Consider the following 21,080-nt stretch of genomic DNA (forward strand, 5'->3'; position numbering starts at 1 on the left):
TTTTCACGTCCTTCTCAAAGATTCTGTGACCCCCCCCCACATCCAATACCAGCATTGGGGCAGAAAGATCCAATGAGGTGACTATATATTTGGAGGCTGCAAAACATGGCCTTGAACCTTCAACTGTCAAGTGCTGTCCTTGTCACACTATGCCTCTGGCCTCCTCCTGAGCTTAGTGCCAGCAACTTTGCATAGCATTCTTCTGACAAAGGAGGTTCACTGGAACTAAAAACAACTGTAGATGCTGGAAATCTAAAACAAAAATAGAAATCACTGGAGAAACTGAGCAAGTCTGGCAGCAACTGTGGAGAGAAAGTAGAGCCAACATTTTGGGTCCAGTGACCCTTCAGAACTGTTCAATCATACAACCATAACAGCATAAACACTGATCAGCTTTATACTTGCTCAAACAGTCGGTTTCTGAATTGACACTAACCTTTCCTTTTGGGAGGAAGGAAGGGAAAGTTAGTAAGAGAGTTACCAGGTCAAAGTATTGATCAATTGTGAGAGAGAAATATTCTAAGGTCCAGTAGCCAGGTCACAGCCTGAGTTGTCCATGGAGACACACAAGAGTGTGGTGGTAATGAAATTTAAATTGTTAATTAAAATCTGGGAGTGAAAACTGAATAACAGTGACAATGATATTAACTTTGTTCTAAAATCCATGTGGTTTACTAATGTGGGAGGAAATCTGCCATCCTTACCTGGTCCAACCTATGTGTGAAACCAGACCAGAGCAATGTGGTTGACTTTTAATTGTTGTATGGAATGGCTTAATAAGCACTCAGTTGAAGGACAACTGAGGATAGGTAATGAACACTGGCTTTGCTAGTAATGCCAGTGCCGCATCAAAGAATTCTTAAACTTTATACTTAATTGATTTGATATATTGGCATTGTGTTAATGAGATCTCTTTTCATTTGGTCTTTAGAGTTATACAGCACAGGAACAAGCCATTTGGCCCAATTAATCCATGCTGATGTTTGTTTCACATGATCCTCTTCCCACTCTCCTTCATCCCATCAACAAGTACCTTCCTTTCTTTCTCACATGTTTAACCAGCTTCCCCTTATACAATTTTCCTCAAGTGTTCATACTTGGGCTAGAATCAACAATTTTGCAATTCTATCACCAAATACACTTACTTCCATTTTCCATATACTTGTTAACTCCATGTAAAAAATTGCTCTTCCTTTGTTCACCCAGTTATATGCAGTTCAAACCCAATTCCCAGTTAGTGTATTGTACAATTTGGCCCACACCAACAACTGTGTCTCGAATTGATGGGATAAAAATATCCATTCTGCTGGCTGAAAGGTGAACATTAAAAGACAAGTGACAGATGACAAAGTAAATCAGATCAGGTTTCGTATTATCGTTTTCTGTTTTTACCCTCCTTAACCACCCATTCCCTCACAAAACATTCACTGAAACCAATGCTAAACCTTTGCATTTTGCTGAAAGTTGCATCCAAAGCAGTTCCAATAGAGACTATATAATGGAATATAGTCGTCTTTTCTCTGGAAAGGAATCAGGATCATGGTCTAGCTGTTCTCCATCTGACATTTAAGGAACCTATTTTTTGGAATTAGTATGCATTCTGGAAATGAAAGAGTGGCATAGACATTCAAAACAGTTCCAAGCAACTTTCAACCTTAGAACAGTTAAAAAGAAAGAGGCTTCTATCTGAATAGAGAGCACATTTAATCCAAGATAGTTGACCCACCCAGTGCTCTCCCAGTGAGTATTTAAAATAGCTGAACTCTGATGTGCAGCAGGATTCAGAAGCAGCCAAATTGGATGTGTACAAAGGGTCACTGTCAAACTTTGACTGTTTTGGGTGGGGTTGATGAACAGGCAATGAATGAAAAACTGGCCTTGCTTAACATTGTAGAAAACATGAATTTAATATGAGATTGCTTCTTTATTGATATGTTGGGAAAAAGTAGCAGAAATTCAACTTGTAACAATCCTATAAAATAATTGATCTACCAGTTTTCCCCCTCTAACTCATTTCTCTCCCAGAATCTGAACTATGCATTTCACCACTATTTGCTCCCTCATGCAAGGCTTATAAAACCTAAGTTTAGGATCATTTACTCACCACTCTGGTTCTACTTTGATTTGTCGTTTACGGTGTTCAACTTTGATAGTTTCCTACACTGATGGACTTAGCTCTTTGTATTGATTTTTCAAGTAAGCATTTTTTTTAAAAAGTGCTGCAATTAACCTGACAGAGGATAAACCTTGAATAAAGCAAATGGGGAGGGGCAAATGGGGAGGGGGGGGGGCGTATATGCTCTGATAAATATGTGTTATTTTAAATTGACATTTTCAAAATAGGATAATTGCATTTTCTGTGCTATTTATAGCATTTGTTGCACCCAAACTTCATATCGAGAATTTCACAATTGTTGAATAAGTTTCTATAAACATTTAATTATTAGTAGAGCAAAGTTGTTGCTACTACAGCTATAATTAATGACCGTTATTGTATTGTGCTATTTTATCACGCCCTCCTGATGTTACATAGTTTGTTGCTATGGCTGCAGGAAAAACAGAAAATAACATCCCTTCAGCTCTTTAAAGGAACATTTTGTTATAGGAAGGCTATCGAAGGACTTTGTAACTAGATCTCCAGAACAAAAGCTGAAGGAACTCTGAGGTAAGAACACTAAATCCTCCCTAATTAACATGATAAATATTAATATCTATGTGTAGTAGGTGAGTAGTGTATGTATAGACTGAACAAGTAGGCAGAATTCATTTGTCTAGAGTTGCATATTACTGTCCTGAAAATTTAAAGATACTAAAATAGTTCAAGTAATTTACAACAGATTATGATCTATTCGCATTTTTATTCACCCCTTCTTTGAACGAACTGTTGTATTGCCTTAGTAATGTGCATCTTCTATTTATTTGACTTGTGGCCACCTATAGCTGACTGAAACTAAAACGTTCTTGGAGCTCCAGTCATTATTTCTAGAGGCTCTTCATAATTATTTTGTTGAAGGTTTTAGAGCTTTTAATTAAGTTGGGAAGAAATGCATTATACTGCACCTCATCATGCATTCAGAATTTCGAATAAGTTTCACAATTAATGGCTTATATCTACGCAGCCCTTCACGAAATAGCCAATTAAAAATAATGAGGAACCACAAACCACAAGTGATGATCAGATCATTTGCTGTTGGTGTAGCTATTTGTTGAAGAGATAGTGCTCACATTGACAAAGACAGGACAGTCAGTTTTTAAAATTATTCCGCAGCCTCTATTATATCAGACTGATCAAGGAGTTCAAGAGGTCATCCAGAAGACAGTACTTTCAATAATGCAACACTTCCCGAGTACTAAATTGAAGTGGCAGATGTACTCACATCTGTTTTACTATATTAAAGGTGCTACATAAATGCAAATTATTGTTGCACTAAATCTTTAATCCACAACCTTCCTGATATAGAAACAAAAGTGCTGCCAAGTTGATGCAGATTGGAATACTGGATCACAGCTGAACAATAATAACTAGTACATTCTTTTTTAGAGACATTTTCATGTTATTAAAACAAAAACGATATACAATTAAAATGAAGCATTCACTTGAAAAGAAAGATTTGCATTTTTATCAAGTCTATCATGACCATAGGACACCCTAAAGCACTTTACAACCAATGAAGTTATTTGTAGTCACTATTGTGATATGGGATACATGGCAGCCAATTTGAGCACAGCAAGTTCTTACACACAATGTCATGTGATCAATTCTATTTGTGTGTTGATGTTTGAGGAATGATGATGCTAAGTAGGAATATTCCCCTTGGTTTTCTTCAAAGTTGTGGCATGGGATCGTTTATGTCACATGGGAGCCATCTGACAGTGCAACACACACTCATTATTGTGTCAGTCTTGAATTTTGTGCCCTTAGGTCTTGGGGTGGTTCTTGAACCTATTATCCCCTGAGTCAAAGATAATCATGAATGACACTTAAATATTTTGATTGATATGGTATGTAAACATCAATGTTACTGGTGTGTCAGCCATACTACTTTGTCCTAGTAATTCAGGAGTACTTGGGAGCACCTTTGTTCAATTTGTTGATAGTTGACTTCTGCTACAGATCGATGTCGATGGTGATTTGGAGGCATCTGAACTTGGGAAAGGTTAGCACGAAATGTGCACAGAAATACATGAGACAATGTGCCCCAGGTTAGGCAACTTCAAATTGGTTACTGTTTAATCTATATAGACACTCCAATAGCCCCCTTCATGGTCAGAGGAACTTGGTTGGCTAACTGCAAGAGAAGAACGAATATGCAAATTCCTAAGGGATGGATATTTACGTTAACAATGGGTAGCAGGATAAAATGAATTTTACATTGTGAATTTCACATCATCCTCATTTGTAATCCTTTTCACCAGAATAATTCAGAGCCTTCAATTTAAGGGAGGGGCAGCTAGCTAGGGTTGGGATGGTATTGTGGATTAACAGGGAAACTAAATCTGATTTTTGTTCAATATAAATCACATTGCTGGTGAAATGCCAGCTTCAGGTTGGCTGTCCAGACTGTTAAAATATTTATTTATTGTATGAAATGGAAAAGGAGTTAGTGAAATGGATCATTTACATCCCCTGGGCCACTGTAAACATGACCAGGTTAGACGCTTCAAAGTAAGGTCTGATTCCTGTCAATTTTGAAAATGCATAATTTCTTCCAACATACACATTTGCTGCTTTTATCTATGATTCTTGCTGGAAATTAACATAACTGCTGCTACCGTACCCTGCTTCCCTAACTTTTGAGAATTTTTGATGCCAGCCTAGTTGTTAAGAAAACGAGGGATAGGTTGTTGGATGGGGTTCAGTAGAATCTAGTGTCTGAAGACCAATTATTTGTTTAGTATTTTCAGCTTTCCTTATTGTTGAATGATGTCACCATTAGCAACACAGAAAATGCTTGTTCTAATGGAGTTTGAGGCAAGTGGTTGAAATGGACCAGAATGTACAGGAACAGAACAGTAGGCCCAATTAGTCTGTCCCTCTATTCTTTGCATTAGCTTCCTTTACCCCGCTTCATCTAATCCTATCAGCAAAATATTTTATTCCTCTCTCCCTCCTGTATTTACCCAGTTTCCCCTTGAATGCATCCATGTTACAGTTCTTGTCCAAAGTAGTTTGCCTTGCAGTGTCAGAAATTTCAACAGTTCCCAAAGCTGTGTGTGTTGTGCTGGAAAAGCACAGCAGGTCAGGCAGCATTCGAGGAGCAGGCATAAGCTCTTCATTTGGATCTTCATCACAAATCTGACTGCCCCGGTTGACCCATTGTCTCAGCCTGCTCCTGCCCTAAAAAAAACTCTACTCTAATCTCCAGCATCTGCAGTCCTCACTTTCTCCTAGTTACCAAAGCTGCTGCTTTTGCTGAAAACTCATCACCTCTGACAGGTCAAGATGACTTTGAATATATTAAAGCAGGTTGACTAAACTGAGTGTGACAAATGAATTACAAATTAACTTCCTAAATTATAACAATGGCTACACTTCAACACTTCAGTTGATGAGTTTTTCTGGATGATGTGAGTGCATCGAGTGTTGTGCAGTGATTACCTGCCTGTCACCTTTTGCTTTCAGCTGTCACTGCTGTTTGAAAAAAAGAGAGCTGAGCGCGTCAGCCTCTCATATTGTCACATAGGCTTGCCGATGAAGAAGCTATGTAGTGCCTCCCAATGGTGACATGCACATAACTCAAGGATCCAGGCTAAACTACAAGGAGCTCCAAATGAGCCTGGTCCCTGGGTGCATAGTACAGACCAACCAGTGTGTATTACATGTTGATGCCCACAAACCAACCTCTGACTATGGATAAGTAACTTCACTGCCTTGTGGGCATGTTAGGAGAGAGGAAAACTAAGCAAGTTAAAGGCTGACAGAAAATCCAGAGTGGAGGCTTGTCGATGGTGACGTGTTGCCTATTGGGCAGCTTTTCAGCAGCTCCTATAGTAGAGTTGGGACCAAACAGCACTGTTTCATCCTCTCCTTTGGACAATACGAGCAACATTGAAAGGGGTGTTTAAATGTTTGGACAATTCCGGGTTTCCTCATTATCTGCCCAGACTTGCATCTTGGCGAGGACATTATAATTCCATTGGCAGCAATGTTCTCATCACTCCACTGGTTGTGATACTGCCCACCACCTGCTGTGCAGTAAGGTCATACATCAGAGTAGGAAACAAAATCACTCCAGGAAGAAAGGTTGAATTACGACCAGCACCTACCATTCCACAGTTAATCAAAATCGTCAAGGCATTCCTTTCAGACAATGCTAAAAATCAGAGGGTGAAGTCAATGAGCAACACCCCTTACAACTGCATAACTTACTGCATCTGGGGAAAGAGATCTGAGCAATGCTGATGAGTTTGCAGTTTATTGGTCACACAGCCCATTTCTGCAATGAAGTGGAGACCCGTCATGAACTACCAGCAGGTCCCCAACAAACACCATCTCGATGCTCCCAGAACTATCAGAATCATCTCAACAGACTGCTCAGTGCCGTGCCAATACTGGGTGAAACTCTGCAATAGCATCATGTATACAATCTCTCTTAAACCCTGCTCTCCAGTTGCTGAACTCCGGGGTTTGAGATTGATGTATGAAGGAATTTAAATAGCAACTGGCCCAGCAGCAGCCAGTTCACCCCCTTACAGATAAAGTCAGGAATGCTCATAGGTGAACTGAGCAAGCAGACGGAAAAGCAGGGGGAGCATTACCTCGATGCAACAGAAAACAATGTCCCTGAAGAAGTGCTCAGTGCCATTCCAGACTTTCCTGTCAAGGAGGGCCTGGATCGTGAGCCTTCCATCTTTAAGTTCAACAAGATCATTGAGCATCTTGCCAATGAGCAGTGCCAGAAGACGTTGACACTCCACCTAGAAACCTCAAAAATGGAAAATCAGCACTACTGCATTATCTGCACAAACTCATGTTTTTGCTGGAGGAAGGCATTTATGTGTCAAGACATTCTAGAAGGAAAATCTAGAAAAACCGGCACATGTTGTATGCTTTAAGGTGGAAGACCATTGCATTCGTTTCCAGGTATTGCTGTTTTTGTTTTATTGATTTCTTCCTTTGGGATGGGAGGTGCAAAAATAGTCGCCTTTTAAAGAACGATAGGGATCCTCAGTGACTATAGCAATCAGTGAGAGAGCTCCTTGTCTAGTGTTGTTGGTAGGTGATTGCTGTCAATGCTCAGACCAGTTTGCAGGTCCTGGCATCATATATTGACCTTGAGTCTCAGTGCAGCTTCAGAACTGGTAGAATGACAGTCAACATGATCTTCTCATTTCAGCAATGAGAGGGAAAGTAGTGTCAACTGTGCAGACAATGTCACCATCACAGATCTCAACAAAGACTTCAATCTTTAATGGAGATGGGCAGTTTAAACTAGTGTGAGGAAATAAGGTTACCCACAAGGACCTTTTAGACATCTCTTGCCCATCAGAGAATGCACAGTTATAATGAAATCTTATCAGAAGCTTTTGAGATTAGTTACCAAGTAAAGCAGGGGCTGCATCATGACGTTAACTCTCTCGGGCTGTTTTTCCCTGTGCTGCTGTGTATACTTTAGGTGTGTTAAATGAAGGTGTCAGCAAGTCAGAGCTGACTTAGTAAGACTGAGCGCCAATACCAAAGTATATAATGTCCAATCCATGAGTTGCTGTTTGTGACTGACATCGTGCTGGCACCTGACACTGAAGTTCACTTGCAGCTGCTTTTCGATAGGTTCTCCCAAGCCTGTGGGGAACCTGGACTGACTTTGTGCATTGGGAAGATCAAGATATGGATTAAAACATAAGAACTCCCCTTTCCATCAACATTAACAACCTTACTCTTGAGATCATTGATAGCTTCATGTATCTTGGATCAGTAATCGTCAGCAGTCACGAGATTTGAGTTCAAATCCCAATCTAGATCTTGAGTACAAACACAGTAAAGACTGACACCCTGGTCTGGTACTGATGGACTGTTTCAGAACCATACGTGGTGTCTATCTGAGGTTTTAAACCATGGTTCTACATGTCTGCCTGAATGGGTGTTAAAGATCCCATAGGACTATGTTTAGAAACAATAGGGGAGTTTTGCTTGTGTCCTCACTAATATCCCTTTATTACATGAACAAATTAACTGATCATTTTCACATTGTTGTGATAGTGTAGTTTGTTGTGCCCATATTGGCTGCTGCATTTCCTACATTATAACAGTAACACACTTCAAAAAGTATTTCATTGGTCACAAAGTGTCATGAGAGATTCAGCACTATGTAACTTCTGTCATCTTTGTCAATGATTACAAACATGATAAAAACAAATACATCTCTATTGCAGGACTCTTCTTTGGATTTCTGGTTGCATTGAACATAGATGCCTTGTAAAATACTGTAGATGTTGGAAACCTGAGGTTAAAAAAAATGCTGTGCTCAGCACAGCCAACAACATCTGCAGAAAGGAATAGGCTAATGTTTTAGTTCATCAATAAAGAATATATTTACAATCTGATTAGATCGTGCACACACAGGGAATGTTCTCCCACATGTTGAACTGAAATGTCTTCCAAATCACTTTGTTGGTTAAAGATGTGAATCTTCATTGTTCCCCAATACTGACAGCTCACAGCTAACTGTGCAAATACATGTGCAGCAGAGAAAATGTTTAAGTATGTTGTTCATATTCAGAGAAGATCCTGAATAAGCCAAAGATTTGGAGTAGGAGAACCTTTATCTTTATTTCTTTAATTATTCAGCTATTATCTGAAAGATGGCAGAAGGAGGCTCTGTTAGCACAGAAGCTCTACAGGAGTCGTTTAAAAAGTTTGCAGCATATGGTGACACCAAAGCAACTGGTAATGAAATGACTGGGAAAAATTGGGCCAAGCTGTGCAAAGAGTGCAAAATTATCGATGGCAAAGCAATTACCTCAACTGATGTGGACATTGTCTTTTCAAAAGTGAAGTAGGTACAAGATTTTTTTTTAACATAGAAATATTGCACATCCTGTAAAGAATAAATTGCCATCAAGTCATTAATTGAGGTGAAGTGAAGGTAGATTTCATGATTGCAATAGTCAACGTTTGGAGGTTTTTAAAGAATTTTGAAACCTCTACTTTTATTTAGGTCAAACAAGTGGAATCAAGTTCCATCAGAATGTTGCCTTACCTATTGTCAGCTTTTGCGAGTCCAGGTGAACTGGTGTGAGCTATCTCAATTCAACATTCAGTCCTTATTCCCCAACCCCCCCCCCCAAAATAAATTGCTCACTGTTCAACAACAACTGAGCTACCTCAGTCACATCATGCATCATGAATACTATATAGGCTAAGTGACACATTCAAAAGGCATCTTCATCCCATCTACATTTAGCCAAAAGGCACTTACTGTCAATGAATACGTCATGGCTAAGTATAGCTTCCCAGACCATTACTTGATGAATGATCTGGTTATTAATTTCTCTTCATCTTTGAAGTGATGACTGAGATATGCGTTTCAGTGCTTTTTTGTTTGTTCAGATTCACAGGATGTGCAATGTTTCTATTTTCAAGTTTGCAGAAGTTTATTTTCATTCTTCCAAAAAATATCTTATTTGTTAAATTAATGCACAGTGTTCTAAAACATTACAAATTTACTATTACAATGAATTACAACTTGCAGTGCACTTGACACTTATAATATACATTCCTTCTTAAGCATACAGTCCAAGTAGACACTTACACAAGTAACTTCATGAAATAAACTCTCCTTGAGTTTAAATAATCCTTCCCCCTCTCATTTAGAATACACACCAAAAAACAGGGAGTGACTGGATCAAGCAGGTCACCACACTGGCTGATCCACAAACCCCTGTTTCCTTCATCAATCTCAACCAATGGGAGTGAATGAGGAGAAATTGACCACCAATGGGAGAGTGGGAGATACTGGGAGCCCTCAGAGCAGGAAAGGTGGTGCTGAGATGAAACCAAGAAACCTGTGTTCCAGTTGCCGAAAGGGCATGTCTGCGTCAATTCCTGGAGGCTACAGGGCAAAACCATGGAATTAATTGGGATATAAGCGTGTGTGCTGAGAATGAGAATCCGAGAGCTTATCAGATCAAGCTATGGATTTGACTGTGTCTGTGAAGCCCTGCAAAGATATTCCTAATTCTGTTCAACAAATCTTAGAGTCATAGAGATGTACAGCATGGAAACAGACCCTTTGGTCCAACCTGTTACCAGGATTTAATATCTAAAGGAATGATGGCCATATTGCCCAGCTGAGGAGAGTAAGGGGATACTGAGGGATGCTGGGACCAGCCAAACTCTACTGTGGGAAAAGGTATTCTCTTCCCACAAGAAAGTACAGAAAGTCTAAAGTTGCTGGCAAAAGGGATTGGAGGAGAGTGCATCTGGAGTGTGACCTTGTATTGGGACAGGTGACCACGAGAGTAGTCCCGACTCTGCCTGTGGTTGGGATTGGTTTACTCCTCAACAATGATCTGGTGGGATCATAAAAAATAGATTTCCTATTCATCTCTGCAATACATTATGAGGTCAGGGAGACCCAACAGCTTTCAGAGAAAATTCCTGGTATTTTCCCTGTCACTATGAGACACAGCCAATGGCAGGACAAGATTAGTCTTTGGAGGCTGAGGTGGCTCTGCAAGCAGAAGACCCTTAGGTCTGGTTATCCAAAAACATTTTCAGGAGTCTAGAAGACCATAGAAGGAGAACAGAACTTCCTTGATAGCAGTACAGCAAGCTAACCTACTGTTACAAACGACGAGCTCAGACAGCTCAGACTAAAGCTGAGGCAGAAGCACTCCCTGAATGTTGCAACAGCTGACCTGCAAATGAGAAGTGGCCAGTGACCTGCCAGGTAGCGGTGCTGCTGAAAAATGGTCAGCAAATGTTTCAGTTTGCTCATGAAATCCCAATGGCTGGGAATGAGGGTACATTCAAACTCAAGCCCACATCAACTAGCATTTCTATTGGCCTCAGCTCTATAGGGACGATGGGAAGGCTTTGCAGAATCTGCCACATCTGCCAGGTTGTGGGAAAGCCCAAAACCTACAGTAATACCTTCTCTTTGGTTCCCCAGAACCTGGTATAGGAATCATATCAGCAAGGTGTCCGTGGACTGTGTGAGACCCCCCCCCCCCCCCCAATACAAAAAGGGGGCTACTGGTATAACCTTTCCATCATGGAGATGGATAACCATTTCCCAGAGGTGGTTCCCCTAAGAATCCTGTCTTCCAAAACGAGGTGAGAGAATTGACCGCTGATCTAGTATGATCTGTGCATTGAGATCATGGGCTCTAATTTCATGCCCAACATAGTCCAGGGTCATGGGTAACCATGACACAACCCAGTGAAGTCTTCAGCATATCAACCTCACCCATAGCAGATGCTGGAACAGTACCACCATGTCCTAAAAACAGGACATACTGCAATGAGTTGCCCATAACTGGGATAAAGAATCAGATTTTCTTCTATTCACCACCAGGGATTCACCACCAAAAACTCACCCAGTGAGACTTACTCCATTTGAATTAGCTTGTTGCACCAAGTGTGAGGGTCTCTGAAGCTCTCAAGGAGAAGATTTTAGATAAGGAGGAGGAGAAATCTTAGGTTCAAGTCCCACCTGCTCCAGAGGTGCATCATAACATCCCTGAACAGAAGAAGGAAGACTCCATGTTAGTATACACAGCAGAATTCCAAGAGTGACACAATCAAGTCTGTGAAGTGATCCTGGAACACTTGGAAAGCTGCCAAAAACAGTTGTGAATGTACAGACAAATCTGCCTGAGTCCTGAACCTTTCAGCCAGAAGACTAGAGTTTGTATTCCTGCCAACATCCAAAGAACCCTTTAAAGCCTATTGAGTAGCTCATGTAGTATAGAAAAAAGCTTGTTAGTCTGAGATCACAGACTAACAAAAAAAGACAGGCTGAATCATGTCAAAATGATAAAGCAGTCTGGATGTAGATTTGCTCACTGAGCTGGAAGGTCCATTTCCAGATGTTTCATCACCTTACGAGGTAACATCTTCAGTGGGCCACTGGGTAAAGCACTGTTGATAATTCCTGCTTTCTATGTATATGTTTGGGTTTCTTTGGGTTGGTGGTGATATTTCCTGCGGCGGCATAATTTATGGTGGTGATGACATTTCATGTGGTGATGTCATTTCCTGTTCTCCGGGGATGGGAAAAAGAACAGGAAATGACACCACCACTGGAAATGACATCACCAACCCAAAGAAATCCAAACATAGAAAGCAGGAATTATCAACAGTCCTTTGCCTAGAGGCCCACTGAAGATGTTACCTAGTAGTGTGACAAAACGTCTGGAAATGAACCTTCCAGCTCAGCGAGCAAACCTAAATCCAGAACCTCAACCTGAGCTACAAATATTCTCAAAGCCCACGATGATAAAGCAATACTATTGCCAAAAGGGGACAAGCAAGTAAGTCAGTCCTATTGACACCAACCTGAAGGACACTTCGTGATAGTGGGGATAAATTGGGGGGATACATGGGTGAGGGCCAGACTGAACTCCTGACCTCCCAGCCAACCAATACAGAAACACCAGCAAACTCAAATTCCATCCACACTCACATGTGGAGAGCAGCAAACAGACTTAGCAAGGCTGCTCCCTGCACATAAAGGGATATGCAGTAGTAAGCCATGCTGCATCATCCTCACTCTACATGATTTGGTTATGGGAGAGGTCTTTCCCATTAGGCAATATCCTGATTGGCTTGGCTGAGAAAAGCCAGTCCAGGTTTGTTCCATGCTGGAACACCATCGAATCAAGCCTAGTAGCAGTGACTGGAGCTTGTAAGTTGTACTCGTTCCCAAGCCAGATGCTCCACAAAGCTCTGCACTGACTGTTGAAAGATTAATGCAGTGACCAGAGTCAACACTTACTTGATATCCTGACTGTAAAATTGCATAGCGTAGGTAAAGTCAGCTACATTACCAAGGAATATGGAGATTTTCTTTGGGAGTACTGGCAATTTCCCTTGACTTCCCACAGGATGGAAGTCTCTGCCTTTCTAACTGCTGATAGTTATACCAGTGTTGAGTATTCCATTTGGACTCTCAGATGTGTAGGTATGATGGAATGTAACTTCTAAAGGTATAAAATAAACCAAGCAGATTGAATTATGATAACAAGGAGCAATGCATGCCTGCTCAACAGCTCCCTTCCCACACTCTGGATTATATCCCAACCTACAGAGGTATTTTTCTGTTTTTCCCTGTGAAAGTTACAAAGGGAAGGGTTAAAAGGTCAGTTTCAGCTGTACTGGAGTGTACTAGTAGAACTGAATGTTCTCATGCATATCAGCTTGGGTTCGAAAGTTAGAACAAATTGAAGGTCACAGTGGAAGAACTATCCTCTAATCACCCCTGTGTTGCATGTAAAGGTAACCTCTCATTTTGAATAGTACAAGTTGCCAAGCTAGCAGCTAGGACTCTCTCTCTCTCTCTTACTGTGAATGATAGAATGCAGTCAAAGCTGAAAGCAATCAAAGCTACAGAATCTCTAGCACTGTGCAAAAATTATAATATTCAACTATCTGCTCTTCACTAACAATTCCAAGGTTAATCTTTTCCTTTTACGATTTTGGGCTTACCTCTTTAGGTCTAATGAGTGCGTATGTTGTGTTACTATTTTTTGCACATGTAGTAATTAATAAACTCTCTTGTTAACTCAAGAAAGCCTGGTTAAATTGGCTGCTTTTAAAATGGAAGTTTATGTGATCGGAGGGAAAGGCAACCCACAAGGGAAGGGATCCTTTTCAAATCCACCATGCTACGACCCACCAAGGTGCTGATTGAACAGATAAAGGGAGCCAGTTCAGTTCCCCCCTGACCTGAGAGTTTAGGAATTTGGATTATCCCATGGAAACCTCGCCCAGATCTGGTTGTAACAATGTGCAAGCAATTCTAAGTTTGTGACAACCTAAGTGCCTTAAGTGAAGAATGTGATGCTGAAAAGAAATGTTATTAAGTTCTTAATTAGTCACGTTTGTTGAAAAAATTTTTTAAAAATAGATTGAGAAGTTAAACACAGCTACATTCCTTACATTTTACTCCTGGAGCTATTTTTGCAATAACTTGAATATGATTTTTTTTCTGTTTGTAACAACTTTGTAACCATTGTACCAATCAGAATTCACATGACCAATTGCTCCATCTGAACTGATGCATTTTAATTACATTTGTGCACAGAGCTAAGACAGCTCGAGTAATCACATTTGAAGAGTTTAAAAATGCACTGGCAGAGCTCGCTCCAAAAAGATTCAAAGGCAGAAGTAAAGAGGAAGCAATTGAGGCAGCCTACAAACTGATTGCTGGAAAAGATCCAACAAATGTTGGAGTGACGGTGAGTTAATCAGTGGTGAAGATAAGAATATCACATGACGAGACAACTCCCATATACCATAAAATTACCAGAAACAGGGTATTGTTCCTGAGAATTGGGAGTGTATCAAGGTACAAAAGGTATTTAGTAGGAAACTGTAAATGGATCCATAGGATAAAGAGGAATCTACGGACATGCCACCTTGTTCTAACTTTAGGAACTTGTAGGTATGGTCCTTGGATCTTTACAACCTATTGAATTTAAATAATTGATGAAAACATAGTTATAGTCCTTCCGTTATTTGCAAAACCAGCATCTGCGCTTGTCTAGAGTGCACCACCCTGCAACAACTTAAATAACAGGAATCCTCATTTGCTGTATGATATACAGATTATTCAATAAAATAACTATAGGTACTAATACCTACCAAAATCACCATTAGAAGAGTATACTACAGAAAATCGCACGTTCCCTCAGCCTGCTATTGTTAGTGCATCTCTCATTTATGATTTATTTTGTAATTTCTGAAGGTGAATTTGTTCTGAAAACATATGAAGAATGTCTCAATATTTCAAGCAAAAATTCACTCAAATCCCTAATCTATATTGGAATCCTCCTCGTCAAAACCAGACCTGTATTAATTAATAGAGTTTAATCCAAATTTTGCTGAAAAAGTAATGGCGAGTTCACAGCTTTTCATATTTTTAGAAAAATGTGATATACATTTCTAGCCTTTCTCTTTCCTGTAATCCAGTCTTTCCTTCAGCCTGTACAGATTTGACATTGAACTCATCACCTCGTCTGTTGTTCTATTCTCAATCTTTGTCCCATAATCATTATGTTAACTGAGATTCTTGTTGCTCCTATCCGTTCACACTTCAAGCAAGCTACAAAAGAAAAGTATTTTGTTATGAGACGATTGCTCACTTCTAAATGATTGAATATGAAGTCCAGGTTCATTCTTAAAAGCTGTTAGTAGGACACACTCTTGTAACAGTTTTGTTTAAAGAGTTCCTGGTTTTGAATATAAAGCTTATAATGAGAGACATTTGATTATAACAATTGTGGTGCTGAATGAATGGAAGGATTAACCTTGGTAGAGTGCTGATTTCACCTATACTCAAAGGTCAGTGCTCTGCAAAGGGCATACAATCTTGAATACATAGAATAGAATCCCTACATTGTGGAAACAGGCCATTTGGCCAAACAAGTCCATGCTGACCCTCCGAAGAGTAACCCACCAAGACCCATTCCCCTACCCTATTATTCTACATTTATACCTGATAAATGCACTTAACCTACACATCCCTGAACATTATGGGCAATTTTGCATGGCCAATTCACCATTGGATTGTGGAGGAAACCAGAGCACTCGGAGGACCCCCACACAGACATTAGAATATGCAAACTCCACACAGACAGTCGGCCGAGGCTGGAATTGAGCCTGGGTCCCTGGCACTATGAGGCAGCAGTGCTAGCCACTGAGCCACTTGCTGCCCTCCAAAATGTTTATATCACAAATCTGCTTATGGCTTTTGTTAAAAGCGCTTGCGATGGCTATGAATCAAACCCAGATCAACTGCTTGGAAGGCAGCTATGCTCGTCACAATACCACCATCGCACAGCTTAAAGCTCTGTGCCTGGATGGTCTCGAACCACCAACCTTTTAGCTTACAGCCAGATGCTGACCAGTTGAGCCACAGAAATTGGTATTGACCAATTATGCAGACAGTGCAGTATAATTGGAATTCCCAAGAACTAACAGCACTCAATAAGCTTGGCACTACCAACAACAAAGCAGCCTGTTAAGTGACACCTTCCCTCATTAAACCTGTATTCTCTCCACTATCCCTCAATGTGGCTGAGGTGTGTACCTTTCAATTCCCAAAACTCCAGCAGTCTATCCCAAACCCATTTTACTTTCTAGCACCCAGATGGATAAGGACAGCAGGTACATGGGAGTGCCCTGTCTCCAAATTCCCCTTCTAGTCATGTACTATTCTGGCTTGGAAATATATCACCTTCAGTTCTGAGGAAGGATAACCGGATCTAAAATGTTAACTCTGATTTCTCTCCACAGGTGCTGACAGACCTGCTGAGCTTTTCTAGCAATTTCTGATTTTATCTGAGTACCTGGTCAAAATTCTGGAAGTTCATCCTCTTATATCAGACTATCTGCAGCAGGTTAAAAGGCTGATCACTATGACCACCTTGGCAACCAATTAGGGTCAGGCAAGGAATACTAACATTGCCTGTTTGGTCTAGATCCGTTCATCAAATAAACATAAATTAGTGTGGCCGTGGCATTTGTTGATTGTTCTGTGCTTATGAATCATGTAATTTTATTAAAAAGGTTTTTGAGGTTTTGTCATGGCAGTTTCTGCAGAGTTTTACATCTTGTTTTTGTTTTTGTAGAAGTGTGTATTTGGATTTGGCACTTGAATGGGTAGTCATTTAACTCCAGCATAACTAGAGTCTGAACTTGCAATCAGAAACATGGACCTACTGTGACTTTGTCTTACAATGAAACTCTTTTCCTTCCTAGAAAGTAACAAAGGCTGGTGCTGTTGACAGATTAACAGATACGTCTAAATATACAGGCTCCCATAAAGAACGTTTTGATCAAGATGGCAAAGGCAAAGGGAAAGTTGGTCGAGAAGATATGATCGAAAAAACAGGCTACGTGGCAGCTTACAAAGGAGCTGGGACCTACAATGAGAAAGCAAAAGAGAAATAATGTCAAAAAAACATTTCTTGGTTTATTGTAAGCAAGGGTAAACCTTTTGGTTATTCCATCTGAAGACCTATTAAAAATAATTTAGTCATCCTTCTTTACAGGCTGAAGTTTTAAATTCAGAATAATTACTCTAACAATAAAAGGTATATTTTCCTGTATGAACGTACTAAATATTTTACTTTTTTTTTCTATAGACATTATCATATTTAAAATAACCACAATAACATCTGTGTTTAGGAATGAATACATACATATTTAATGAGTGGCCATATATCAGTAAAGTAAAAACATTAATTACACCATATAGAAGTTAATGTTCAAATGCCTAATGATATTGGAAACAGGATTTCATGCTATTTGAAAAGGGTATCTGTAATTTTAAACAAACTTTTACAAAACAGTTGCTTGAACATTATTTTCCAAACAAGACTTGTTAATTAGTCTATAAAGAAAAACAGATCATGCCATACAATTTTGATGCAATGTTCTTTTGACATTTCAGAAGCATATCTCCCTAAATTGTTCATTCTTGGTCTGTGATCTTGCAACCATTGTTTTAATGGGCAGTAAGTTGCAGGTGGAAAATGTGCAATACTATGTTGAGTTTCCTGTGCATGTCCAAAGCATTTTTAAAGACAGTTATTACCAGATACTTTGATATGGTGCAACATTTGATATTGATATGATCAGATTGTCAATCATTGTTGCTTTCATTGATTTTTATTGTTTAGTGATTGAAAGTAGGCTTAATGTTTGAAAATTAATTTGCAGAGTTCATTGCAGAGGCAGCTGTTGTGTTTTTTGCAGCTCAACTTTTCTTTGCCATCCAAAGTAACAATGTTGGGGTCAGTTTTAGCACAGGTTGTTCCAGGAAATAAATCTGTTTCAGAAAATTCCTCCGTTCAAAAGCAGCATGGCATTATGTTGAAACATGGCATTTGAGCCATCCAGTCAGTGGCATTGTTTGCCCTCCATATGAATGAAGCATGTTAGTTACTCACGCTGGCCAATGTACCTCCAATCCTTTTCTTCCAGGTTAAAAATAGTAACTGTGTCAAAACAGACAATATAGCAAATTATAGTGGGTCTCACCCCAATTTCGGGAATAAACACCAGGCCTAATGGTAGATGTCTTTTCTCTAGATTGGGGGATTTTCAAGACTAGGGGACATATTTTTCAGGTGAGGGGAGAGATTTAAAAGACATGGGCGAACTTTTTTTCCCACAGGGTGGTTCGTTTCTGGATTGAACTTCCTGAGGACGTGCTGGATGTAGGCACAATTACAACATTTAAAAGACATTTGGATAAGTACATGAATAGGAAAGGTTTGGAGGGGTATGGGCCAGGAGCAGGCAGGTGAGGCTAGCTTAATTTGAGATTATGTTCGGCATGCACTGGTTGGACTGAAGGGTTTGTGTGACTCTGTAACACCAAAAGTGGAATTTCACAAAATGATGCCTTAATCTATAGAATCCATAAGCCCATAGTAACCTTTCTATTTTATCTGTTCATAGAATGTGGGTGTCACTGGTAAGGCCAGTGTTTGTTTCCCACTATTAATTGTCTGTGAACTGGGGTTGAGTGGAGGTGGGGTGGAGGGAGTCACTGGACTAATCAAAGGTTAACCACATTGCTATATGGCTGGAGTCATGGCTAGGCTAGTCCAAGTAAGGACGGCAGATTTTGTTCACTAAAGGACAGTAGTGAAGCAGATGGTTTCTGTTTTTAACGACAATCAATTATAGTTGTAATAGTTGCCATCACTAACACAAGCTTTCATTTTCATTATTAACTGAATTTAAATTCTATCAGCTTCTGCATCCTCTGTACCCCCAGAGCATTTGCCTGTGGCTCTGCATTCCTCATTCAGTAACATTGCAACTACACCACCATCTTCCTCTTCGACATCCATTCAATAATGTAACCTGTGCTTTAGGGAGGTAACTACATTGCACCTGGGCTTGCTGTTTTGATAATGGTCATATTAATTTAAGCCTTTCCAACTCATAATGTGAGAGTACATAAGGCCAAACATTTTCAGTTAATAGTTTGGATAAGCACTTCCCTCTTCTTGAGGAATGCTTTTAGTCTGGGAAATGTTGAGCTTTGTTGGACTGTACCAAGTACTTTGTCCGCTGAGCGTGTACTTTGAAACCTATCACTATTTCATCACCTAACATGTATAAAAATTAGTCAAAATGGCATGCAGGTTATTGAAAACAATGGCTCTGCTTTTAACTTTCTTTATTCATCTTGTTTTGAGTTAAAGATTAATGTAGTCAAATATTAAGCGGGGCAAATAAAGCACAATGACAGTTTACCAATAATTCAAGTTTCTATTCATGTTTTGGTTAATTTTCTGTTAGTAACTGTAGTTATAAATAAATATTTTGTAATACATGATTGGTGACTTTTTACATTTTCTGTTTCAGTTGGAGAAAAGGATCGAACATAGGTTCAGTATTAGGGTGCAGGTACTTGAAGGTGAAAAGTACCACCAGAAACAACACTGTCAATACCTCCCATTCAGCCAGTAGTGTATGGGAAAATCATTGTCTCAAAACAAAGTAGAAGTACTTTCATCCTTGGAGTATAATTCAAGATTAAAATAAGCTGAAAACATTACTGATCACTAATAATGCATTGTGTGTTTTGGCTTCAATTAAAAAGCCAAGAGTTCTTTTGGGTGAAGCTCCCAAAAGAAATGTAAGTTACAATTGGGTCATAATTCTAGCAAGCAGTAAGTAGGCAGTCTGTGTGTATATGCATCTCTATGGAAACCAAAGATCCATGCAAACAATCAGGCAGCTGCTTTGAATAAAAGAGTCTATACCAAGCATAGTTTCAATGTAATTGCTGTTTGTAGGAAGTACATTGCTATGCCTTCAGATAGAAGATTAAAGGAATTTAGTTGACTTAGAGTTCAAGATGATACAATAAAGCTCAACAACTGACTATTTTTACTTTCACATGCTTTCTGATTTAGGATGCATTTGTTCAATAAATATTTGGAGCAGTGCCTGTTTTCATTAATATTGAGAACAGCATTTGAAACTACTAATGAACAATGCCTGAACAAGCAATTTTGTCAGTGGGAACATGAAACACACTCAATTATAATATAACTATTAATACGTTAACTGTTGTCCAGCATTTGATCTGCAAGTCATTAAGTCTGTTAACTCAGCTGTGAATCGCACAATACTTAAGCCAGATTGCCACATGAAAGTTGCAAAAATTGAGATATCCATGAATGAACGGAGTAACTTATGACACTGCTCAACTTTGCATACTGTAATTACACAGTCTGTTTTAATTTTAGGACTGGAAACTTGTCTTCAAGCTCAATGATAACTGACAAGATGAGTGAGTCAGCCAAGTCTGATTGTGTCCATTTTATTGCCAGGATTTGACAATTTGTGGCAAAGGTACTGGGGATTCTTTGACGCTCAAGGCTGGGAAGAAGGCTGACAGATCCAGCTGTTAACCTGTAACTAGTTCTGCACCCTACCCAATCCAAATTGGTCCCTTGGCCATCTCAGGAACTGGCCAGACAGGACAATCAAACAGCCATAGTTATATTTTAAAAATTAGCAATCCGGGAGGAAGCATGTAGGGAGTTATTTTACTATAGTGAACAGCATCTCTACCTCTGAAAGAGAAGCTCTGGGTTTGAGTCCCATACCAGGAGTTGAACGCCAGGAAATGTGCATTCATATCGTGGCCAAGCAGGAAGAGTATCAACCTGAAAATTCTTCCAATGGCCAGTGATGAGGGTCAGAGTCAGCCACACAATGGAAAGAAATCAGAATCTGTACCATTATTAGCCATACAGGCCAAAACAAAAATGTAAAAGTGCACATTGCACTCACAACTCTGAGTTATAGTTCACTCGGAGTTGTTAATGCAATGTGCACTTTTACATTTTTGTTTTGGCTAGTTTTCTGCCTGTTTGTCCAA

The 21,080-nt window shown here is 39.7% G+C and overlaps 1 protein-coding gene across 2 annotated transcripts; it reads left to right on the forward strand.

The window, feature by feature from the left end:
- The first annotated feature begins 2,415 nt into the window (after nt 1-2,415).
- LOC140453083 (tubulin polymerization-promoting protein family member 3-like) lies at nt 2,416-19,435 on the forward strand. Of its 2 annotated transcripts, none has more exons than XM_072547473.1 (4): nt 2,416-2,665; nt 8,789-8,996; nt 14,250-14,403; nt 16,928-19,435. In XM_072547473.1, exons 2-4 carry the CDS (start codon nt 8,803-8,805, stop codon nt 17,117-17,119), a joined length of 540 nt encoding a protein of 179 aa, XP_072403574.1. In that variant the 5' UTR covers nt 2,416-2,665; nt 8,789-8,802; the 3' UTR covers nt 17,120-19,435. The 2 variants fall into 2 exon arrangements, with proteins under 2 accessions (XP_072403574.1, XP_072403575.1); XM_072547474.1 differs by lacking the exon at nt 2,416-2,665 and adding an exon at nt 6,483-7,084.
- Nucleotides 19,436-21,080: the final 1,645 nt, after the last annotated feature.

The sequence above is a fragment of the Chiloscyllium punctatum genome, chromosome 26 (genome assembly GCF_047496795.1).
Source record: "Chiloscyllium punctatum isolate Juve2018m chromosome 26, sChiPun1.3, whole genome shotgun sequence".
NCBI lineage: Eukaryota > Metazoa > Chordata > Chondrichthyes > Orectolobiformes > Hemiscylliidae > Chiloscyllium > Chiloscyllium punctatum.

What these genes read in the sequence shown, in the direction of transcription:
- LOC140453083 (XM_072547473.1), top strand. Translation starts at nt 8,803, where the DNA reads ATGGCAGAAGGAGGCTCTGTTAGCACAGAAGCTCTACAGGAGTCGTTT. An exon ending in ATTGTCTTTTCAAAAGTGAA is followed by an intron (nt 8,997 to 14,249) that starts GTAGGTACAAGA and finishes ATTTGTGCACAG; the next exon opens with AGCTAAGACAGCTCGAGTAA. An exon ending in CAACAAATGTTGGAGTGACG is followed by an intron (nt 14,404 to 16,927) that starts GTGAGTTAATCA and finishes TTTCCTTCCTAG; the next exon opens with AAAGTAACAAAGGCTGGTGC.